The 22,800-nt window shown below is 41.7% G+C and overlaps 1 protein-coding gene across 5 annotated transcripts in view; it reads left to right on the forward strand.

The window, feature by feature from the left end:
- LOC135493846 (centriole and centriolar satellite protein OFD1-like) overlaps nucleotides 1-22,800 on the forward strand; it is a 462,799-nt gene that overhangs the window by 203,125 nt on the left and 236,874 nt on the right. For all 5 annotated transcript variants that reach the window (XM_064781463.1, XM_064781462.1, XM_064781465.1 and 2 more), the window contains exon 12: nucleotides 6,948-7,015. In XM_064781463.1, the coding sequence (XP_064637533.1) occupies nucleotides 6,948-7,015 (68 nt within the window). The remainder of the gene's footprint in view (nucleotides 1-6,947; nucleotides 7,016-22,800) is intronic.

Below are 22,800 nucleotides of genomic sequence, written 5' to 3' on the forward strand. Positions count from 1 at the left end.
TCAATTCAAAGATCAAAAATAATATCGAACTTAGTTTCAAATAGCCTACGCAATTATCATTTCGGTGATATATAATGCATGCATGTAATAATTGATTAATCTGCCTAAAACGCGCTATTAAAACGGCGAAAGATCGTGATAAACACTCTGGTGGCGGTCGCACTAAATAACGACCGGTAGGGCCCGGCGTCTGGCGGAGAAAAAAAGGTAGCGGCCGGAGGTTGAAACGGGATTTTTATGCACTTTTAACTGTATATATATGTTGTTTGGATGTATTTCTAACAGTTCTGTAACTTTGATGACCAAGCTTGCGCCCGAAGTTGGTGAAATTGATGCTTGTTTATGGACTGCGCTAGCGACCGGAGAATTCGCCGTCGGCCATTTTGGCTACGGTCCCTGAGATGTTGTGGTTGGCAATTTTGCAACAAATTTCGCCATTTAGGCTACGTTTGTTTACAATTATTTTGAAAGTCACATTATGACATCGTAGGATGAATTCCACTGCAGTTTCGTTACGCAGCAATGCTCATGTTTTTGGTTTGCAATCCTGTACTGTCTGTACACTGCGCTGTGCATGGCTGTACTGTAGCTGTAAAAAAGACAAAAACCATAGCCTAGCCCTATAGGACAGGCTTAGAGTATAACTCAACAAACAGGCCCTCATGATTCATTTGATGGACACCTTATTTGATAGTACCTCATCATTAAGTCCACTAGATCCTGTTCTGTCACATGTCGTAGACGATAGACAATTTTCAAAATGTAGTACACCACTCGCTCATCTTTAAGCCCAGCTCTCGGCTCACATCATGTGGGCACGGTTGGCTGTTGAGTGTTATGGTTCAGTCTGTGAGACTAATTTAAAGAGGTTACACTTTTATTTTGAATTGGAAAACAGCCCACAGGACTGACTTTTCACTGAGTAATAAGTGTGCCCTTCGAAGGTAAAGTCTCTTTCTGGATTTGCTTCCATAGATGCCTTGTTCAGGATATCATCTGACCGATGCCTGATCAAGCACAGACTGTATCCGGTGGTGTACATTTCCCCGTCTATGTCACCCTTTTTTATTCAGTCAGTGTTAATTTCTCTTCTCTTTTTTTACAGATTAACTGTTGTTGGTTATTACAAGAGGAGTCGTTGGCACATTTCAAGTCCAGGAAAGCACTTGCTGTTCCCACATTCAGAGTGAGGTGTGCTTACTCGTTTTACTGCTTTCCATTCCCGGAGAGCGTTATCAAATATCTGCTGCAAGGCAACAAATATCTGCCGCAAGGCGCTTCAAATATCTGCCGAAAGGCATCAAATATCTGCCGCACCAATAAAGTTCATTTTGTTAACCAACTCTTTATCTTCTTTTCTTCACATACAAAAAAGACCGTCCCAAACATTTGGCTGCATCCACTTCATCAATGTCCAGACAACAGTCGGTTCATTTGACCATTGTAAAGCACCAGGCCCCACCTCACAAAATACACTGTAATAATCATGTACCTTGTGTCCATGTGCATGTTATTAGTTCCACCTACGCTGCATGAAGACAAGGACTCCACTCTTTGACGTCACCACACAACTCCTTGACGTCATCACACACCCCACTACTGCAACGGCAATAGAAATGACTTTACGTCATAATACCAGGGTGACGTCAACTCAGTACTTCAGCATGCACTGATATAGCAAGAAGGTCTTTCGCATCAGCACTTCTGCGTGCTAGACGTTATAGCTTCACGTTGCCTCATAATAACGTTACCGACACACACTTGGCCCTTGCCTTCACCTATCCATTTCAGCTGAGCGCCAGGCCCTTGGGCCTCTTGTTTTTCATAGTTTCAGACTGGTTAAAACATGTACCTTGCTTTTCAAGTTAGGCCTGTAAACAATAATGACGTAAGGGCCTTGAAGGCTTTAAACAATATTGTTCCGCCCTGCGAAGAGCGATCGTGTGCAAAGCGGTGGGACAGAATGGGGTACAACTAGATTACCCTGGGCTCACTGTCATCCATCCGAATTTGACCACCCCCACTCTTACTCGGCTTGTGGTATTCGACTCGATGACTCGACGACACGATGGCTTGATGACGCGATCGTTGCTATGGATTTTGCTAAAATACGGAATCCCATGATCCTGGTCTCCGGGCTACCGCTGCAACAGCATAGGTTTTAGCTCGGCCTTCCCATACCCAGCTATGGTATGTAGAAGGATGTGCCCCCCCCCCCCAGCCATGGCCACTGAAGATTGGTCCCCGCGATTGATTTTGATATTTAAAGGACTCGCGGAAGTTTCATAGCATGCAAAATGACCGGAGATTTAATTGACAAACAAGCTTCTAGTGGCCAATGTCAGATGTCATGTGGTAGTCTGTCAACAATCGGAATTTCGCATATGTGCAGTTTTTTAGACTCAGTCACTCAGTCCCTCTTCCGCCCCTTGACATCTGCCCCCCCCCCCCCAATACATCAGCCCCTACATGCTTTCCGAAATTGGTGGCTTGCATTGGAACTAACTTTTTCCCCCTTGTCCGTCATTAAAGGCATTCAAGTGTGTTGGTCAACCATGACTATCTCCTTTGTCCCTCCACCACAGGCCTAGTTTCCCCTTATGACATCACTATTTCGGACACTCAGCGCCCCATTTCTGGAAAGGTGTATAGGACATTTAATATTGCCGTGCTGAACGGATATCCAGAGCCAACCTTGTCTCCAGGAACTCGCGTGTCATTTTATCATTGGAATTTCTGCACGTAAAGAACCTGGGTAGGAGGTTGATCTGAACCAGCTATATTTAGGTGTATTTAGCTGTATTGACGGTAAGCTTGCATAGCAACATGGCGCATGGTTTTATCAAAAATGCGAACTTGTAGGAAACGAAAAATGGTCGGATTAGATACGGTGAAAACAGCTGGAAAGGGGTTGGTAATGATTGGTTCTTTTTTATTTTCCTCCACTTATGATTCTATGTATAAATTACAGTCCAGGCAGTGATATTCTTTAAAAAGATTCCAACTTGATCGCGTCATCGAGTCATCGCGTCGTCGAGTCATCGAGTCGAATACCACAAGCCCTCTTACTCTTAGGAGAGGAGCCTTGCCTCTATCTCGACCTAACTTGAAAATAGTACACATCCCTGCGGCCTATATAATGTATGCTATTGCGTGGCCTACTTACTGACACAGACTCCCTGTAGCCAGGTCAGAACTATCCGTCCAATTTCAACTTAAGCTAAAAAAATTGCAATGCATCAGGTGTGGATATACTGCCTATCATGCAATGTCCAGTTTAGCATGAAGCATGCTGTTTCATCTTTACCTGTTCTGTTAACACACAGACCATGCAGACCTTGGCCTAGGAATTTTATGGTCAGTCTGGGGTGAAATCCCAAGGTGTATTGTAACAGTGACAAACAGGAATATTGCTTCAAATCTGCCAAGGGTTTGTAGAGTGACTTTGAACGAAATTTCATGGACATCAGATAGAAACCAATGCAGAAGCATACACTGCTTCTCTGCATCACAATCATTGAAGCAACTGTTCCTTGACCAATCCATGACTCATCATTATATAACATTATATAACAATTCATGGCACGAATTCAGCAACACATTGAGTGCATTGATCTAATCCACTAATCCACATACCCATATTGCACCAAGTGTAATGAACCCAGTAAGACAGGTAAACCTAACACAGCAGGTGGTGTCTGTAGTGCAATAGCAGATGTCTAGGAGGAAGGCCTTGGAGTGCAATCAATCAGCTTATCTGACCTATTATAAACATCCAGCTGAGAGGCATTCCACCTATTTTGCTCATCTTTCGCTAACGGGGTCTGGCGGTCATGTACATGCAGCTTCCCATGCCCCCGTACCAACTGTCTCAGGTACCATATTGGCTTCAAATGAATCTGTATTTATTCCATTGCCAGGCCGGTCACAGCGACCCCTGTTGACCATTGTCCCTGTCCCTGTCTATGGAAATGATCTTGTTAACTATAGTGGTTATTATGTTGGCAGCTCTGACCTTATATCGCTTTGTGATTTGTTGTTCACGCCATATCGGCCTGTTTCCCGCATTGGTAGGGCAGCCTAAGACAAGGATAATTCTTCGGCTTTTCAATTATAGGGACTGTCTGGATATCATTATCATGTCTTTGCCTGGGTGCCCGGAGCCATATTCTCTTGCGGACAATCCCCGTTTCCACAAGATTTCCATCAAGGCATATTTTCCATGGCCAAAGATTGCTTTGGAGGGGCCCAGGTTATGTGCCGCGGAGCGGACAGCGTGCATTCCTGATGCAGTATCACTGTCTCCGCTTCTCCTGGCCAGGACCACAAGGATGCTGAAAACCCCCTATTCAGCATTGATGTATAAGGCCTATGGCGGCTTGATGACACCATTGTCCGTTGTTGGGACGGACAACTTATTAAATGATTTAGATGCGTCATCTGAATCAAAACTACTCAATATAAATTAGTCATATATATATATCATTTCTTAATTGAGAATGGGTTTGTAACCATGAATATTGTATATAGTGTTTGGATTGTATAGTTTTCTCAACTCTCCACTAAATTGTCATCATCCACGCGTGCACAAGGGGTGCCCTCTGTAACACTGTTGAGGAACTAGCTGTATGGTTTTGGATTTATCTTTAAAAAAAATGGGGGTGGGGAGGGTATGAAGAATTATCAGTTAAGATTCTTTTCTTTCCTAGTCTATGCACCTTATGGCCTTCAAGCATTGGGCAATCTATATAACAAAAAACAATTATATTCTCATTAGTGGGTGGTACCTTAAACATTGCCTGTAACTTGGAGGTAGGATTGCGATTGATGTAACAGTAATTGTCAATAGTGATTGTGACTAAAGGACCTTTTCAAGGAGGAAACTATCATATTCTAGGAAGGATTATTCCACAGGGTCACGGATTATTATATTATATTTTTGGAACTGGACTCTCACATGATTGACATCGATTGTTCATTAGTTCAGTTTCCACATCTCCCCCTTTTATGTTAAGTCATACTGGTACCACAAATTCTTTGCAGTCCAGATAATTTCATCCCCATCCTTCCGCGTCGCTAACGCCAAAAAAAAAAAAATCATTATTCAAGAATACGGAAGGGATGCTGTGGCTGCAAGCACACATGGCTTGGCCAGGATTGTCCTGACATTACATCGTTTATTTTCATGATATGCACGTTGTGCACACTCTGGGGCCGCAGTGATGCGCAGCTGCTGCACTGGAGTCAAAAACGTTGCACGTCTCATTAATCGCAGGAGGGAGTGACAAGTCAATGACATTGTCACTTTGATTGGTGTAAGCCTTCCAGTAAAAGATTCTATATGGAGTTGCCGCGTGGAACATTCACCACGGATCGTGAAATTATAGACACTTTTGTGGCCACATTTTTACGCGTATCATATATAGACATTAATCTCATGAACTTTGCTTAACTTTTCACTATATCATATACTTCAGAAGGCCTTCATGGTGACCTGGATTACCCCATGCCAAGGACAGCTACGATGAGTGGACTTTAAAGAAAAAAAAAACCACAAAAATTACACGAAGAAAAAATTGTTTCATCAAAGCATGTACCTCATTTCATTCATTATCCTATGGCTGATCAGATGTACTGAAATATTTTCGGGGTCGAAAATTAGTCAAAGGGGGGACGTGTAAGGTCGTGGACCTATTTGACCATTCAGTTTATAAATAAGTAAGGGAGTATTACTAAATTTGGTTTGTGGCAACTTGCTACAGGGGTTAAAAAAGGAGTACGTCTGGTCGTATCACGCCATATTATATGTTGGTCAGAGCCAAGTCCTGATTGGGTATTTTGGGGAAGAGGGGAGACGTATGGTTGGTTACCAAGGGTGGTGTGCTTGTTGTTGAAAAAAAGAGAGAGAGAGAGAATTGGCTTGGCCCTGAATAGACATTCACGATCATCCACAAAAAGAAGACTAAGAGATATATTTATTCACCATCATCACACAAAGTCGGCTGTGGATATTAGTTCTTATACTTCAACCCCACATAGACCTGGAAAGGGTAAGCCTTCCACAATCAAGAGATGGCATTGTAGCCTGATAGATATAGGCAAAGAGGTTGATGTAAGAGACGGCATCATGCCTCATGTCACAATCAAGAGACCGCATTGTAGCCCTGTAGGAGGAAATAGGGCAGTATCGCAAAATTTAAACAAAACTAAACTAAAGGAAATGAAGCCGAGATTTGCACTGATCTACTTTAAGACTGTTATAGCTAAAGTAGTCGTGTTTTGTATCGAACTTAAGTTAATGAACAGTAGGTTTGTGTTGACCCATTTTCATTACCAACTGACCTGCTTGGAGACGGTTAGAGCTAAAGGTATCATGTTTGATATCAAACTAAGAGTGTTGAAGTTTTTAGACCTACTAAACAACTTGAACACTGTTAGAGGAAGGCAGTCGCGTTAATGGTATCAAACGTAAGGTATTGAAAGATCAGTTTTGCGCTGGCCTGCTTAAGCACGGTTGGAGCAACGGTAGGCGTGTTTGTTATCAAACTAAAGGTATTGAAGAGTGGATGTGACTAAAGAACCCCTTAGCTACTCTATTCACTGCAGTTCAAATAAAACCTTCACAACTGTTATCCACCATAAAGACCATTTGTCTTTGCTTTATTCCATCTAGTCTGTCCGTATCTCCTTATCAACCATAAACCTACATTCCGGTACATTCGTATATACTAATCATTCCATCCTCTTGTCATTCATCTGATTCATTGCCATTCAATTCTGCCAGCTAATCAGGCCGTCGGGCCTCTAGTTGCATTATGGTCTGAAAATATCTGCATAAATTCTATTTTTATCGGCCTTTCTGTGATTGCCCTTTGCAAAAAACTTCAGCTGAAGACCATAAATACTTCTGATTTGCCTGTAATGTTTACCTTTTTGCTATTTTTTAGATGGCCGATTACAAATATCTGAAGGAAGAGAATGCTGTACTTAAGAAAGAACTGGAAACTATGAAATTGTAAGTAATTGATGCAGAAGTCAGCAATGCTGTCATCCGTGCAAGGTCAAGTACTTCATTTGTTTTAATTTATTGTTTCAAAAATGAGTTGGGGATATTACTGGTTCGAATCTTGCAAAAGATCATCAATGAAGACCTTGCTAAATTTACGTTGTACTTCCGATCCTCGCACATGCATTGTTCACTACAATCCTCCTCCAAGTTCCTTTGGTTAAAAAAGGACCCTTCAGACGCATCCAAGCTTTTGGGAAAAAGTGGCCATCGCAAGCATCAGATTCTCAGGTTTTCTAAAGAGAATTTGGATACATCTCTATAAATAAATCCTTGTCAGAAAGTTTGCCGATTGAAAGATACTTTGTTTTAAAAAGATTCAACATGGTATTCCTTGCTATACTATGTTTTGGACAATGCAAGAGAATGTGACATTCATGCTCAATGACTCTGATGTTGAAGGAATGACAGAAGTCACAAAATTGTTAATCGCCTTTCATATCTGCCAATCTCTAGTTTGTCTGTGACAGCTTAACCTGAGGCGAGTGAAAGCAACTATTTGTCTTCTGCTTCTGCAGTAGCAATACACAGGTTCAATAAACGGTCCACGTACGCTATTTGGTTAACAGTTTGATCGCTATTAATCCTGTGGAGATTTGTAATGTTCATATTATCATTGAACAAATATGAATTGGGAAGCGAGTTAAAGACAACATCTTCATCAGGAATAAAATCATGTCTGGCACCAATCCCAGTATTAAAATCTCCCTTTCCAAGACCTTTTAACAAATATAGCCAGGCCACCAGAACATTTTCTGGCTTTGATATGTTTTGGCCTGTTAACTTGAAAAGATACATAGCTATCAAGAGATATTGGCATTTAACCTGTTGAGTATGTCTCAGTTATGAGAAGAACTTCAAAGTGATTTAACCCTTTCGGACCCAACACCTAACCGACCCATCTACCCAGGCCCAAAATGGGGATTTTTAGAGCTTTTTTCTGCTGGCCTGGTGTGTTGGTAATAAGAGAGATAGAAGAAAATGACTGCTTGGGTTTGATAGACAACTCAATGGAGAATATTTTGAATGCTAATGAATATTTTGAATGATGACCTCATTAGCATATTCTCAAAACTGTCCGGAAGTGATTTTTTTACTTTGAAAATTCTTGGCTCTCTTAGTTTCAAGAACCACCAACAAAAACTGCATGGAATAGGTAGGGGGTGGGTCATCTTCATTTTCACACATTTTTTTTTCAATTATCTTCGAAATTATGATTTTGGGGACATTTTTCTTATTTTTGGGCGAAAACGTCAAAATCTGACAAAAACGACATAATTTCATATTTCAGCCAAAATAAAAGGTAAAAACCACCTCTTTTGTTATTATATCTTTATTATAACTATTAGAACTTTGAAACTGTGATAAACAAATTGTTTATACCTGATATTTAGGTGAAAAAATACAAGATCACCCTGTTTTTGAATTTTTCACACCCGCAACTGTGACATGTAAGATTGTATGATTTATGGTCCGAGTGGTCGAACTCCCAGTCCGAATCAATGTTTTCCCCATCTGAAAGCTCTATATCTTCACCCCCCAGGTCTAAATCGGACTCGCTATCAACATCAACTTCGGTAGACAAATGTGCTTTCCGTTTTGCCGCCATATCGCCGCGCTGCTGCTCTACAATGCATGGTGTACAAATGTCTACTAAGGTCGTATATTTCGGTGGGGAATCCCCAAAACCAGCGAGACTGGTTTCATTGATTGTAGACATTGGTTTGATAGGCAGTTGAAAGATGGCAGCACCGTAATTTGCTAGTTATCAACGATCTTCTGCATCAACCGCCCCACGGTTGCTCGGGTAATTGCGGTGGGGTCAAGATCAACTGTGTCATGGTTGCTCAGGTCCGAAAGGGTTAAGAGTTACCCCTGTACTCAAAATATATAGGTTTCCTGTTATCGTTTTGGCATTCGGCCCCATAACTCGAGAACTGATTGAGTGACAGACCTGAAACTTATGTGGTGTAATGACCATGGGTAGGGGAGGTGCCCTATCGATTTTAGATCTGACCCAGAATCCAACATAGGTTACAGTTTTCCCGAAAGTGTGTGACGTCAGGAAGTTCTCTTAATTGCAAATGACACCCATGACAAAATCGTTTTGAAGGCGATTTTCAAAGAATGACCAAATGTTCTTATAGGTAAATCCAAAATACCGGTTTTCACGTGATGCACCATAGCCAATGCGAGAGAAAAATGCAAAAAAAAAGTAGTTTAGTCAGCTCATTTTTCGAAATAATTAGATTTTTGTCCAAAACAGGAAAACACATTAACTGGACAGTGCAACAGCTGATCACCCCGCCTACACACACACTCCAATCCAGTGAACACCTACGCCGCCATCATTACGATAATGTCTTCATTCTTTATGACAATCTATTGAACAGTGCACCCGGTTTTTGAAACTTTGCTTGACATGTCCCAACTTTACAGGTGCTAGATCAGTGCTAGATATAATAGGCAGTAGGAAATCCAACATTTTTTATCTTAGGGTTTGGAAGGCGGATGAATCCAAAGAAACTTTTTAATTCACCCCCAGGTCAGGCCACGTTTGCTTTCCGCATTGAGCACCATAACTCCAGAACTGAGTGAGTGACAGACCTGAAGCTTCTATGATGTGATGGCCTAGTGTAGAGGAGCTTCCCTATCGATTTGTGATCCGACACAAAATCCAATTCGGCTGCCAGTCTGCCATCTTTCTTCTCCACCCCACAACTTCAGAACCAGTGTGATTACTTGCTTATCCGTGACTCACTTTCGATAACATTTTTGGTTCACTGTAGGGGAGTCTCTACAACTTATATGGTGCAAAAGTTATTAGGTACGCTGGCTTCCAGCGTTGCTTATGGTTTGTACTGGAGCTTGCTGAAAGTAGTTCCAGCAAAATAGTTGCATTTTCATCCGAATTTGCTGCAGCTGGGCCAGAAAATGTGCCAGGATACCAATATTTTGAACTCTTGTTTCGATACGATTATAGCTATTCACAGCAGAAAGACTAAACGCCCCATAATTGGCAGTAATTGGCAGATTTTAAGCTGGAAATTTTCGTCTGGTCAAAAGTGGCAAAACGGCCTCGATCCTACCTGTCTCTGTAATGTACTGAACGCGCTACACATAAGGCATTGCCCTAAGGCATTGCTAATGAGGCTGATAAAGTGATGGCCATTTTGCGAATGTTTATAGAGTGTGTACGTTCACGTCAAAACATAGTGCCAATCTAAATTTTTCACAACTAGCAGTTAGAAAGTGGTATTTCCCTATATTTTGATTCTCAATGTCAACATGTCGTTTTGTGGGGTTATTTTGTCTAATTAGACCATATCCACAACTCCGTGGATATGGTCTATTGTTTTTACTGAGCCGATCGCCAGGACCCGAGGGATGTGGTTTTCGACACGTATCTCCGAAACTGCCGCACGGAACGACCTGAAATTTGGTTAGGTTACGTTTCATAACCTGCTAACGAACAACGTGTACTTTATTTTTGCAGCCGTTGCTTACTTTTTTAGTTTTCGGGTGATTTTTGATGAAAATCGCCGGTTCTGAACCGTTCCGGTAATAGCACTGCCTCCCGCGTTTTTACCGATTAGGCAAGTTGCTCAACGTTGATCTGTCCCGACCTGAACAGGTGGGAGGATACCCGCTACATGGAAGAGCCAACAGACATTTCGTCTACGCATTCTAGACTGGGTGAGTGTGATTTTTTCGTGATTGTAATCGCCCTCAAATTTGTGTTGAAACACTGCATCAGACAAAATTAACTCATCAGAGGTCAAGAAAAGGATCTTAAGAATATATATTCGCTGTTAGTTTGGGTGATTATAGGGAGCACGTCCATCTTTTGAGGCAAACTTGTCATCCGAAAGTTTCCAGATCCCCGCAATGGCGGATATACATTCATCAAAAAAATTACGAATTCGGGCAAGTTTCATCAAACTGTGCGCCTTAAACACCTAAGAATGTCTCAAAATCACCCAGACTCTACACATGAGATATACCTTCACTGAAAATAATTGCTAAAACCTCGCTTAACGTGTCGCGAGTGCTGAAAGCAACAGTTTTGGAGATCGTTTTTCTGTACATCCTGCTCACTCCTGTAGAAATGTACAGTAAAGCACGTATACACGTGCAGTGTAAATGGACACAAGAATGTACACACCTTCTGAAAATATTGTCAGCAAAGGTGATAAGTGTTTGTTCTGAATTATGACAATGAAATTCATAGACTATTAGCAGGTAGTCAGTGTCTGTTGGTCTGAATAATGAATGATAAAACTTCTGGTGAAGTTAAAATATTTCCTCGCTCTGTTTTACAGCCTGACGCAGTGACGGGGATGATCAGCATCTGTTCTGTTCTGCGACCGCATCAGTCACGGATATAGGAGCCTTGACCACGAGGAGCTGATGAGGCAAAGTCGTATAACCATCTTAACCTTGACATCGGTGCAGTGCTGAATTTGCCGTCCGAAGACAAACCAGTATAATATTCCAGCCGTATTTCGTTCTTTTCACTGTAATACTTTTACTTCAAAAAGACTGAATAAATAAACCTACTGTGGCAGTTAGTTTAAAAAGATATTATTGCATTTTACGTTTTTACTCTTAGTGCTGATCGGTCATACCCCTTGGGCCTGGCCGTAACCTTGCATACTGGTTGTCTCGATGCCGTATGCTATGACCATGTATATATCTACTGGACTGGTTTGTTGCACCATGTCGAAGGAATTTTATGTAGAGATCAAGACACTTCCCTCACATCACAATCTACACCTCAAAAGAATGGTTGTAAAAATCCTTGCCATGATTCCGGGTTGCCCCTATGTTGTGACCATGCATGCATCAATGGCCTGGGATGTTGCAACCTACACTTCAAAGGAATGCGAAGTCTAAATCACATTTATTTTTTGTCCCCAGGTTGTGACTTTCCTAACAGCAATTGCAGACCATATCCCTGGTGATAGTGTTTTGTCATCTTAAAAATGAGCACCAGGACAAAGCACCAAAAACCTGCCACTCAAGATCAGATCAGAAGTTACCTACGTGGTGCCAGTACCCACAAGTGCATGATTGACACCTAGATCATTTGAAGAAAAAATTGGCAGCAGAACCATGTGTGCATGGAGGGAGGTATTATAATATGAATACTGTGGAGACGCAATGTATTATTGGTCGTCCCAACATTGGGAGCTTTCATCCCCACCAGCCATATCAGATGGCCAACTGGTTTCCCTCACTCGACCAGAAAACTCATCAAAAGATACGAAAGATGTTGAGATTCAGATTACATTTGCTTGTTGTCTGCTGGATTCTGACCATCCATATGCTGAGTTGTTGCAGTCACAGAACCATCGCTAATTCTAGTATTTATGATGCACCTACTGTCACAACCTAATTCAGGGTTATTTGCCTCTGATTTATCTGGTTATATCCTGGTGCAAACCTAATTTCTCAACATGACAAAATACTTTCACCAGGGATATGGTCTGCAATTTGCTGTTAGGCGAATTGCCCAATACTAGTTGTTACTGTTAAGATGTAAACTTTGTGTGTGTGATATTTATCAAATGCCTGTGTACTGAATTTTGTATTGTAAATGCCTGTGATCAGAATAGCGCACTGCGCATGCTCCATGAATAAAAGGGAAGTCCTCTTCCTGATGTAACGAGATTTCCGGCTGACGTGTTTTTATTTCATCCCTATTTTATCAGATTTTATCCGTCCAATCCTTGTGCTAAATATCCCCCGTCACCCCAAAGTGAACTCTGGTAAGATGTCAACAGGTTGTGGGCGCCGTTATCGTCTTTGTTTTGACAGGGATGAGAGAAAGTACGAACTTTGGGAAGTGAAGTTCCTGGCGTACATGAGAATCCAGAAACTCCATGACGCACTGGCAACAGAGGATTCGACGAAGGTGGAAAATTTCAATTCGAAAAATTCCGAGGCCTACTCTGAACTAGTTCAGGTTCTTGACAATAGAAGTTTGTCATTAATTATACGTAATGCACCGGATAACGGTAAAGCATCTTTGAGTATTCTGAGAAATCACTACCTTCCCAAGGGGAAACATCGTATAATAACACTGTACACAGAACTAACATCACTGGTGAAAGGTTCTGACGAGTCCATAACGGACTATTTGATACGTGCTGAAACTGCAGCTGCATTTTTGAAAGACTCTGGTGAGACTATAAGCGATGGTCTTGTGGTGTCAATGGTATTGAAAGGCTTGTGACGGTTTGTGACGGTTTGTTGTTTGTGACGGTTGTCACACAATGTGAAAAACCATTCACGTTTGCTGAATGAAAGTGTCGTTACGAAACCAAGAAGACACAGAGAAGGTTACGCAATCTGCGTGAGGCAGTGGTGATAGTGCTGTTTCTTTGAACCGTGATAGTTCTGTGATGAAAGTTGGTACATATTCGAAAGTTCATGGACGTGGTGATAAAGTCGAAAATGTCAGATTTCAAGGCACATGTTTAAAATGTCAAAAACGGGACACAAGATAGCTGATTGTCGTGTGAAGTTGTCGAACTATTCGAACAGAATTAGTGCTGGTATGAACAACAACCGATGGTGTGAAGTATGCAAAATGTCAACTCATGACACTCGTGTTAGTAGAAAGAAAAAGTTCAACAGTGCAAAATCTGTGTTGATGTAGGGTGTTCAGACACTAATGTTGATTGTAATGATTACATGTATGATGACATGCGTAACCATTTCTTTTTTTTGAGCATTGATGATGATTCTACTGACTCCTTTGCTTACAGTGTTAGTGGGTTGTTGGTGGATTGTGGTGCCACCACCCATATTGTGCGTGATGAGTCAAAGTTCACTGAATTTGATCTATCTTTTGGCCATCCGCGTCATTTTATTGAATTGGCTGATGGTAGTCGATCAAATGATCTCACATTGAAAAGAGGTGACGCACGTGTAGATTTGGTTGATTCATTGGGAAAGGTCCACTCAGGTATTTTGAAAGATGCTTTGTACATTCCATCATTTTCTCAAGATATATTTTCAGTTCAGTGTCATGTTGGGATCGTACATCATAAATGGAGCTGACGAATCACATTCTTTTATATAGTTTATTCACCACAAGAATCCTAACAGCGGTGCACTTCGCGGCAAAGGTTGGATGACCAGCAGGATAACTCCGAAACTCAAGGGAAACTCAAGACAGAGGTCCGCACACTTCTGATGGCTTGACCCAGTTTATACCTTGACCAGCATCCTTCCACGTGGTCACGTGACGGAGGGTCCTAATGCTGAGGCTCCTCATGGAGGGGTCTAAACTATACATAACATCCCCCTTGTTCAAATTACAGACTTGATTAAGACAATAATAGTTTAGACTTAAAGCAAGAACAAGTTGTTTTAAAATCTTTGGAAGTGTTTATACATTCCGACCACTGAGGCATTCAAACTTCCAAAGCGTTTATACAAATAATCGGAAAGAGGGATACCGTGCTTGATAGTTTAAGTAAAAAAATTTAAGATGCTACGTACTCAAATTACCATTAAAAATTGGCCATTTATTTTTAATAAAGTAATTATGATATTGTTATTCAGTAGTTGGAGCACATCTGTGTGTACTTTCGATCCTCATGTATGACCGAGCAAAGCTTTGTATACGCATAGGTATCAAGGCATTGGCTCATATGAATAAAAAATAGCATTTGCTCCGGAGTAGATGCTTCAAATAAAAGGAGCATTTGCTTGGAGCAAAAGAGAATGCTTCGTTTCCTAAGAATAAAGTGCACCTTTTACTCCAAACTCGTTGCTCCGAGAGTTGTAGCATTTGCTTCAAGGTCAATGCTCGATGTCACATTTCCTTTGAATGGGATATGTGGTCAGTGCGATATTTACGTTCATAATCGGTTACGCAGGTCTTCCACGCTGGCTAATTCTATTGTCATCGGAAGTTCATCAGGTTTGTCAGGTGACGTGGCCTGGGCATGAGACACTTCCCGACAGTTTTTGGACAGAAGACATCATTACTTTTTTGGTTTGTGCATCCGTCCGTGTGATAGTAATGTCGGATTCTGATTCGGATGGAGATACGGGGAATGTGTTCGAACAGATGAAGTTTGTCCTACTCCTAAAGGAATATCCCGTATTGCTAACCAAGTCGCAGTTGCCGAAAGTGAAGGAACGAAAGAAAATTGCACTCAAAGCAGCCATGAAGATATTTAATGAGGAAACTGGTGTGAACCTAAACGAAACGAAGTTCTCTAAGAAAATTACGAACATGAAAACGAATGTGAAGGACAAGACAGACGTAACAAAAACGGGCAATCAGCCTATCGGCGTATTAAAAGACTGGGAGAAACTTCTCCTCGAACTGTTACATTCCGAAACGAATCCGACCTTCAGCTGTATCAAAGGTAGGCTACGTTCCCTAATGAATGTATAACTGTAACAATTGATTTCATGAATTTCACTCCACTTTGACCTAACTTAATTTCTGTATTTTCAGGAGATTGCATCTTATTATGATAGCTATATGAGAATGACTGGGGCACTTTGCTGTGATTGATAAGATCGATGGTATACATGTAGTAGGCCTGTGCAATCTCGTGAAAATACAGAAATGTCAGCCCCAGCGAAAAAAAATACCAGTAAAGCTCGATTTCAAAAGAGTTCAGCTGCGCAAATGTTTTAAATGTACACATGTAACCAGGTAGCCACTGTTCTGTTTTCAGGCGGATAGTCAGTTTGCGTCCCCAAAAAGTGCCAGTCTACGAGCGATCTTCCTCCTCCTGATGCAGTTGCGAGCACCAGCTGTAGAAAAGGTCCGGGGAAAAGTAAAGTCGTGGAAGGTTCACCGCAATCTGATGCTATATTGCCACCGCCTGGAAAGAAAAACAAAATGCTTCATCAAGAAACAGAAGAAACCAGACAACTTTCAAGCCAGTAGTTGCAGAGACTTGTCCTCCTTGAACAGTTGAAATTGGCGCGAATGCAGCAGCAACAAGTTGCGGCTAATTTGCCAGCTGACTATTAAGAAGTAATTCACAAAGACCCGGTAAAATGATTTTAAAATGCAGGACTGCCTTTTCTGCCGCAGAGTTGTGCTTTCAAAATGCAGTTGTTTCAGCAATTATTGCTACATGTACAACCTTGCTTTATGTATAATAGTTGTCTGATGAATTAAAATCTGGGCGTGAAAAATGATATTTCGTAAGCGTTGTGTATTATGTTTACATGAAAGACTAATTTGTTGCCATCAGAATTGTGAAAAAACAGCCCCTTTCTAAGGCCCCCTGTACCTATACATACCTAGTCTTGGGCATTATTCAGAAAATCCACTATTGCTCGGCGTTTATCCTGTCCGCGTTGACGAATTCTCCTATCTACATCTTCATCATCATCATCATCGTCATCTTCACTATCGCTATCTTCATCAAACTCGGGGAAGTCGTCATGAGGATCATTCAGGTATTTCGCGACGTTATGGAGCATGATGCATGCGACGATAACGCTAGGCACCTTGTGGAGTGCCAGTCTCACACGACCTTGCAAGATTGGAAATCTCTTTTTCAACTGGCCAAAGCACCTTTCGATGACGACCCTTTCCCTCGCGTGGATGTTATTGAAGGTTCTCTCGGCCGGAAGCAGTGGATTTTTGTAGGGTGTGAGAAGCCATGGGGCGATGGCGTAGCCCTCATCACCTAACAGCAAGCCTTTGTGTCGCGAATTAACCATCGTTACAGCAACATGTGAATTCTTCCATATTCGGCTATCGTACACGGATCCCGGCCAATTAGCATCAACGCTTGTAAATCGTTCTTTCGCATCGCATGTTGCTTGCACGTTTATGGAAGCGGCTCCTTTCCTGTTGATATACTCATCTCCATGGCCACCTCTTCCACCAGGTTTTAGAATCTGTACGTGCGTACAGTCCAGGGCCCCAACCGTACCAGGAATCTGCTTCTCCTCCTGCCAAAGCTGCTGAGCATGGTGAACATCCGCAATTGTAACGGGAAATTTAATCCACAAGTCGGCCTTCTCTATAACGTGGCTAAGCACTTTGGAAAATGTTTTTGAAACCGTCGTTTGGTGGACTCCCTTGTCTTCTCCGACGCCAAGTTGGTGTCCAGGGTCTGCCAAGTACCTAAGGAAAACTTCCATTTGTTCTTTTTCACTAAGTCGACCACCCCGTGTCTCCTCCGAATATGGCACAAAATGGTCCGAAATCCATTGAACATTCTCCTCGTCAAAGCGATAGAAGGAACGATATGTTCCCGGACGGCACGTTTTCCGCTTCATGTACAATTTTTCCTGCCGAACATGCATAAAAGCAGCCATGGTAGACAGCCAACCTTTCACTACAAATTCGAAGACACGTCTGGGGCAGTCTCCAAAATTCAAAGCATATACTACGGAGTGAATAGATTATGCTTCCCTTTATTCATGACAAATCAAGCATTCACTTCACTCCGGAGCAAATACTAAATGCTAAAAAGCATTTGCTTCCTGAGTAGTAAAATCTTCCTTTTTTAAGCATTTGCTACACTTTTATTCATACAGATACAAGTAAATGCTTCAAAATTGGAGTAAAAGCAAATGCTCCGTTTTTATTCATATGAGCCATTGACTTGAAAAGTTATGACTCCATTGTTCACTAATAAAACTACCTTTTTTATACTGAACTCTGAATAATGAGCACTGCTCGCACACAATTGTGGAAGAAGAACAACCCTATAACCACAAAAGGCAAATTTATACCTCACTAATGACTTCAAAAAGTCTACATGAAAACAAACAAAAACCTGATGGTTTTCTCACCAATATGAATACCTTGAAGATTATACACATGCATGGTTTCTCTACCATACGAATACTTGTATGCACCGTTGTAAATATTGCATCACTTACAAAGAATACAGGGGCTTGATCAAGTTTTGAGGCGATCCAAGACATCTGACTCGATTGTCTGGATCCAGGATGGCTTCAACTACTTGTGGGCAGTTGATATCACACTGCGGATCCCACCAAAATCTGTATGGCTTGTCACGCAATGGGACAGACAATAAGAGCTGTATGTTGGCTCCTTTGAACCTAGCTCTTTCAACAGTATACACAGCCTCAGAAGATGGGGCATTTTCTAAGACCTTTAACAATGTTTGTTGTTGCTGATCAGAGAGTTTGCACGGCGCAGCAAAACCATTGTTGTGTTCCAAACATTCCGCATAAGACTCCAAATCCAAAGGATTTGCCTTAGCATAGAATATCATTTCACAATCCTGAGCAGAGGGGAGCTGTTGACCAAGCTCATCTATGAAGTTGTACTCAGTAGTACAGTTTGTCGACTTGACCTCAGTGTTCTCATTGGACCTCAAAGCCTGTCGCAATTTCTGCAAATGGCTGATGTTCTCATGATCCGTAGCTTTCAAGAATGCTGGTTTTAACCGGTTGAAGTTAAAAACATCCTTCAAAATTCTACCTTCCAAATCTGACAAGATGTAGTGGGTGCGATTAAGAACCTGATGAATAACAAAAGGACCTACCCAAGACGCAGTGAATTTCTTTGCGTTTGCAGTCAAGGAGGAGCTGGATGGTTTATGCAGATAAACCAGTTGACCTTGTTCATAAACCTGACACTTATGAAGCTTTTGAGCAACCTTCTGATGCTCTTGCAGCTGTAACATTAGCTTAGAGACATTCTGAAATTTGTCTTTCAGATGTTCAATATACTCAGATTGCGAGTGTGACAATCCCAAGACTGGTTTGAAATTTAGTCCGGTAATGTCTGTGGGTTCACGCAAGAAGACAAGGTAGAATGAGCAATGACCACCGAGGTAACTGGAGCAGAATGAGTTGAACGAATACTGAGCAACGCTGTAATAGCGAACCCAGTCTTGTCCATATTGGCTGAGATTTACCTTGATCAAATTGGCAAATGACTGAATTTGACGCTCAACATGAAGAGAACCATGATTCCCGACTAAAATGATTTTCTGAGAGATGTTAAGAGTTTCACACAACAGAGTAATGATCTTGCCGGTCAATGATGTCGCTGCATCACAGATAATGACTTCGGGAATACCAAAATCACACAGAACACGCTGAATGAGAACTTCAGCTATTGTCGCTGCCTCTAAATTCTTTAGGGGCACACAGACAATAAAACGAGTTGCTGCACAACTTACTACCATCAAGTGACGGTAACCTGATCTGGACGGAACCATTGTTTTGAAATCAAGTGAGATTGTCTCAAATGGACAGTATCTCGCAGGAATCCGCTCATGGTATGGTCTGTCCTTGTCGACTTTCCCTTTGAATTGCTGACAATTGCTACATGATTGAATATATGATACAGTCCTCTGGTACATTGACGGAAAGTAATATGACTTGCGCAGTGTCAGAAATGTGCGTACACAACCTTGGTGATTGGCGGTAACGGAGTCATGATATCGGCTAATGAGTGGATCAATAAACTTTTCAGGAACAGCGAGTTGAAAACAGTAATTACCATCACTATTTGCTGGGAAGAATAACCGAAACAAGATATTGTTGCACAACAAATACTGTTCAGACCTAAGCATAATGGACCTAGCAGATTTCTTGTCGGCTGGGAGAATGTTGTGAGCAAGATAGTCGAAGATAGGCTTGAAGAATGGTGACGTCTGTTGGGCAATGCGAAACTGTTGACCGTCAAATGGCAAATTGTACTCCCGAATGACCTTACGCTTGATGACTTTTAGCACTTTGTTCAGTTCAGCTTGATTAGGTATGTGGTTTGCTGTCATGCGATCAATCTGTGGTACTAATGGCTCAGGTGTTAGCAAAAATTCCGGTGGACACTGTTTGATGTGTTCTTCCTGAACCTGATCATTCTTGTTTATCACTCTGTCAACCAATCTTGGCTCTGGTACTGTAATATCAGCTGGCTGGGCCTGTTGTTGGACTCCTGGTGGTGGCATCATTAGTCTCGGGGTCCTGGCAGGACTGGCTTGGCGTCTGGGTGGCCGGAGTGCAGGAACAGGTCTTGGTTGAGGGACGGGCCTGGGAGGCGGTGGCACAGGATGATCTACCCTTTGTTGCTGGACTTGGGGTGGATTCACAGCTGGACGTCCGTCTTTGAACAATGGTGCAACGGGTATTGCATTTTGTCGTGCAAAGGACCTGGTTACGGGTCTTGTAGGAGCACTTACAGTAGGATAAGCACAATCTAGGCAACCAAAATGACAACTGTCTGAACTACAGAATTCAAGATGCTGATACCTGGACACATGCCATTCTTGGGCTGGGAATGCAATGGGCATGATGCGATCAAATTGATCATCATCATCCAGTGGTGCTCTTGACAAGAAATCACTGACAACTAGATCTGTACCTTTCTTATAAGCCAACTCAAATGAATAATGAGACAATCTCTCAAGAAGCTTTTGTAAGCGCATTGTACATGGCTCACTCTTACTCTTCACAATCTGAACGAGACTACTGTGATCAACATATGCTAAGAAGGAATGTGACTGCAAAAGATAACGAAAAGCTGTAATATTGATGTACAGTCCAAATCACTCAAGTTCACTGACTGAATATGCTGCTGCGGCTGGAGGAAGACGCTTGGAATAGTACGCAATGATACGTTCTTTGCCTTGAACCCTTTGTGCCAAATATGAGCCTGTGGCTATGCGCGAAGTGTCTGAATACAGAACAAACTGACCTTCTGGTGCTGGGGCACACAGAACTGGGGGTGAGGTAAGAAGTTCCTTGACCTTCTGGAAGGCTTCTTCGTGCTCAGCTTGCCAGCTGAAAGTGGCATTGCGTTTGGTTAAAGCCCTGTGTACACTGTCAACATTTTCGGTAACATGTTGAGCAAGGTGTTGACCAGGTAGCTTGTTGACAGAATTGTTGACAGTGTACACAGAGTAAAAAGAGTTCGGTAACATGTTACCCAAATGTTACTGAGATGTTGACGAAAGAATGCAGATGCATTATATGTTGACGAGATGTTGACGAGCTTTAACCAATCAGGAATAGATTCTAAAGCACATGACCTACCTGTGGTCATGTGATTTGGACAAAATGACAGCCACCATGGAATGGAACAAAGGGGAGACAAGACCACTAATGAATATTCATAGGTTGGAGGGTCGAGGCCTATCAATTAGACGAGTGCATGTTTTTTACTCTCAAGTAGATATTTGGAGAGGTATTGAAAAAATATTTGCTGTGGCAAGTCTACAGATATAAAGAAATTATTTGATGAAAAAATTAATTTCGAATTTTGCTAATTGGGTAATAGGGGGCGTGTTTTGAGTTTTTTCTGCCAGTTGGCTGAAAACAGTGGAAATATCAAAGTCTGTCTAATTTGTCGATTATAAAAAAATTCCGTGGTCAATCACCAATTTCCATCGCACCAGTTACTCGCAAGACTAACCCGTATATCATATCCGAATTTCAGTTTCACTACTTGACGCGTTCTTTGATGCGTCGCGGTCAAACATTGACAATTTAACTGCTAAAAGGCTTAAGTGTCATTGCATGGATAGACCATGCAAAAAGTGATAACCTGGTGGTTCACCGATTTCAGTGAAATTTGGTGGACAGGTACACTTGACCAACTTATGAAAGAATGTAGGATATGAGAAAAAACTATTTGTTATTTATCGAGTAAACTAACAATTTGTAAATTTCGGGGTCGACGAGGTTATCTTCAAAGGATTTTCAATCGGTTATTACAATTGGTCCTCAACAAAAAACGACAAATGCTGCAATATTGCCCCTTTGAAACAAGCTTTCCCATCATATGGCCTGCTCAATTCCAGAAAACCAATAATATATATCCTGAAATTCTGGAGATAGGGGCCAAAGTATAGCCCTTCCACCCTCAACAGGGCCTTTGTGTCGGCAACTTCAAAGGCGAAAATCTCAACTGCCACAGGGATTTGGGTAATAAAACTTTGTGGATGTATGGCCACTTACACCATCTTTCATAATCAGCAATCAAAACTTTGTGCGCTAGTGTAGTCTTTGAATAACAGTCGTCGATAACCATCATGATTTACATGATTTTTCACGTCTGGACTGTTTTTCCCTATTACACCGGTTACACCTAAAACATGGAATGCAGTCTTCAATAATGTTGAATACTTAGCAGGAGGGCTCTGAACACCTATTGAAACATCTTTTCTGAGCCATGCATCCCAGAGAGGCCAATTTGCATGGTTGTAGGGGGAGTTGCTTGTACTTGGCTCCTTGCACAAGTCCATTCCAGGCTGTTCATGACAGTAAAATACAAATAGCAAGGCAATGTTCATCTGAGAACCTCTTCTATTGGGTTGTTGGGACGGCTTAGAGAATGAGTTACAGTAGGCCCCTACCATCAACAGGCCTTTGCACATGTACTCTCAACCATCATGTGAATATAACCGCATATTCCTCTCATTATGCCGCCATGTTCTCCAGGAGGATACTGCTAGAATTAAGGAAGAAATGAACAACAAGGTCAATAGTAGAGAGAAGCAGTCATGTGTTTCTCAGATTTTTATTATATGTAGAACTAAGAGTAATATTCAGACTATTATGATCATTACACAGTGAACCCCGATGATTGGTTATCCTGGTAATAGACCACTCAACTTTAGTCCTGTAATATGCCATTGAGTTTTGATTCAAAGCACATACTGAACAACAAAACAGACATACTGGTCCTTAGTAATACAAAACCTCATAGGCCTCTATTTTAAAACAGGGAGACATACTAGTCACACTAAGTA

Source organism: Lineus longissimus, chromosome 9, assembly GCF_910592395.1.
Source record: "Lineus longissimus chromosome 9, tnLinLong1.2, whole genome shotgun sequence".
NCBI classification, from domain to species: Eukaryota; Metazoa; Nemertea; class Pilidiophora; order Heteronemertea; family Lineidae; genus Lineus; species Lineus longissimus.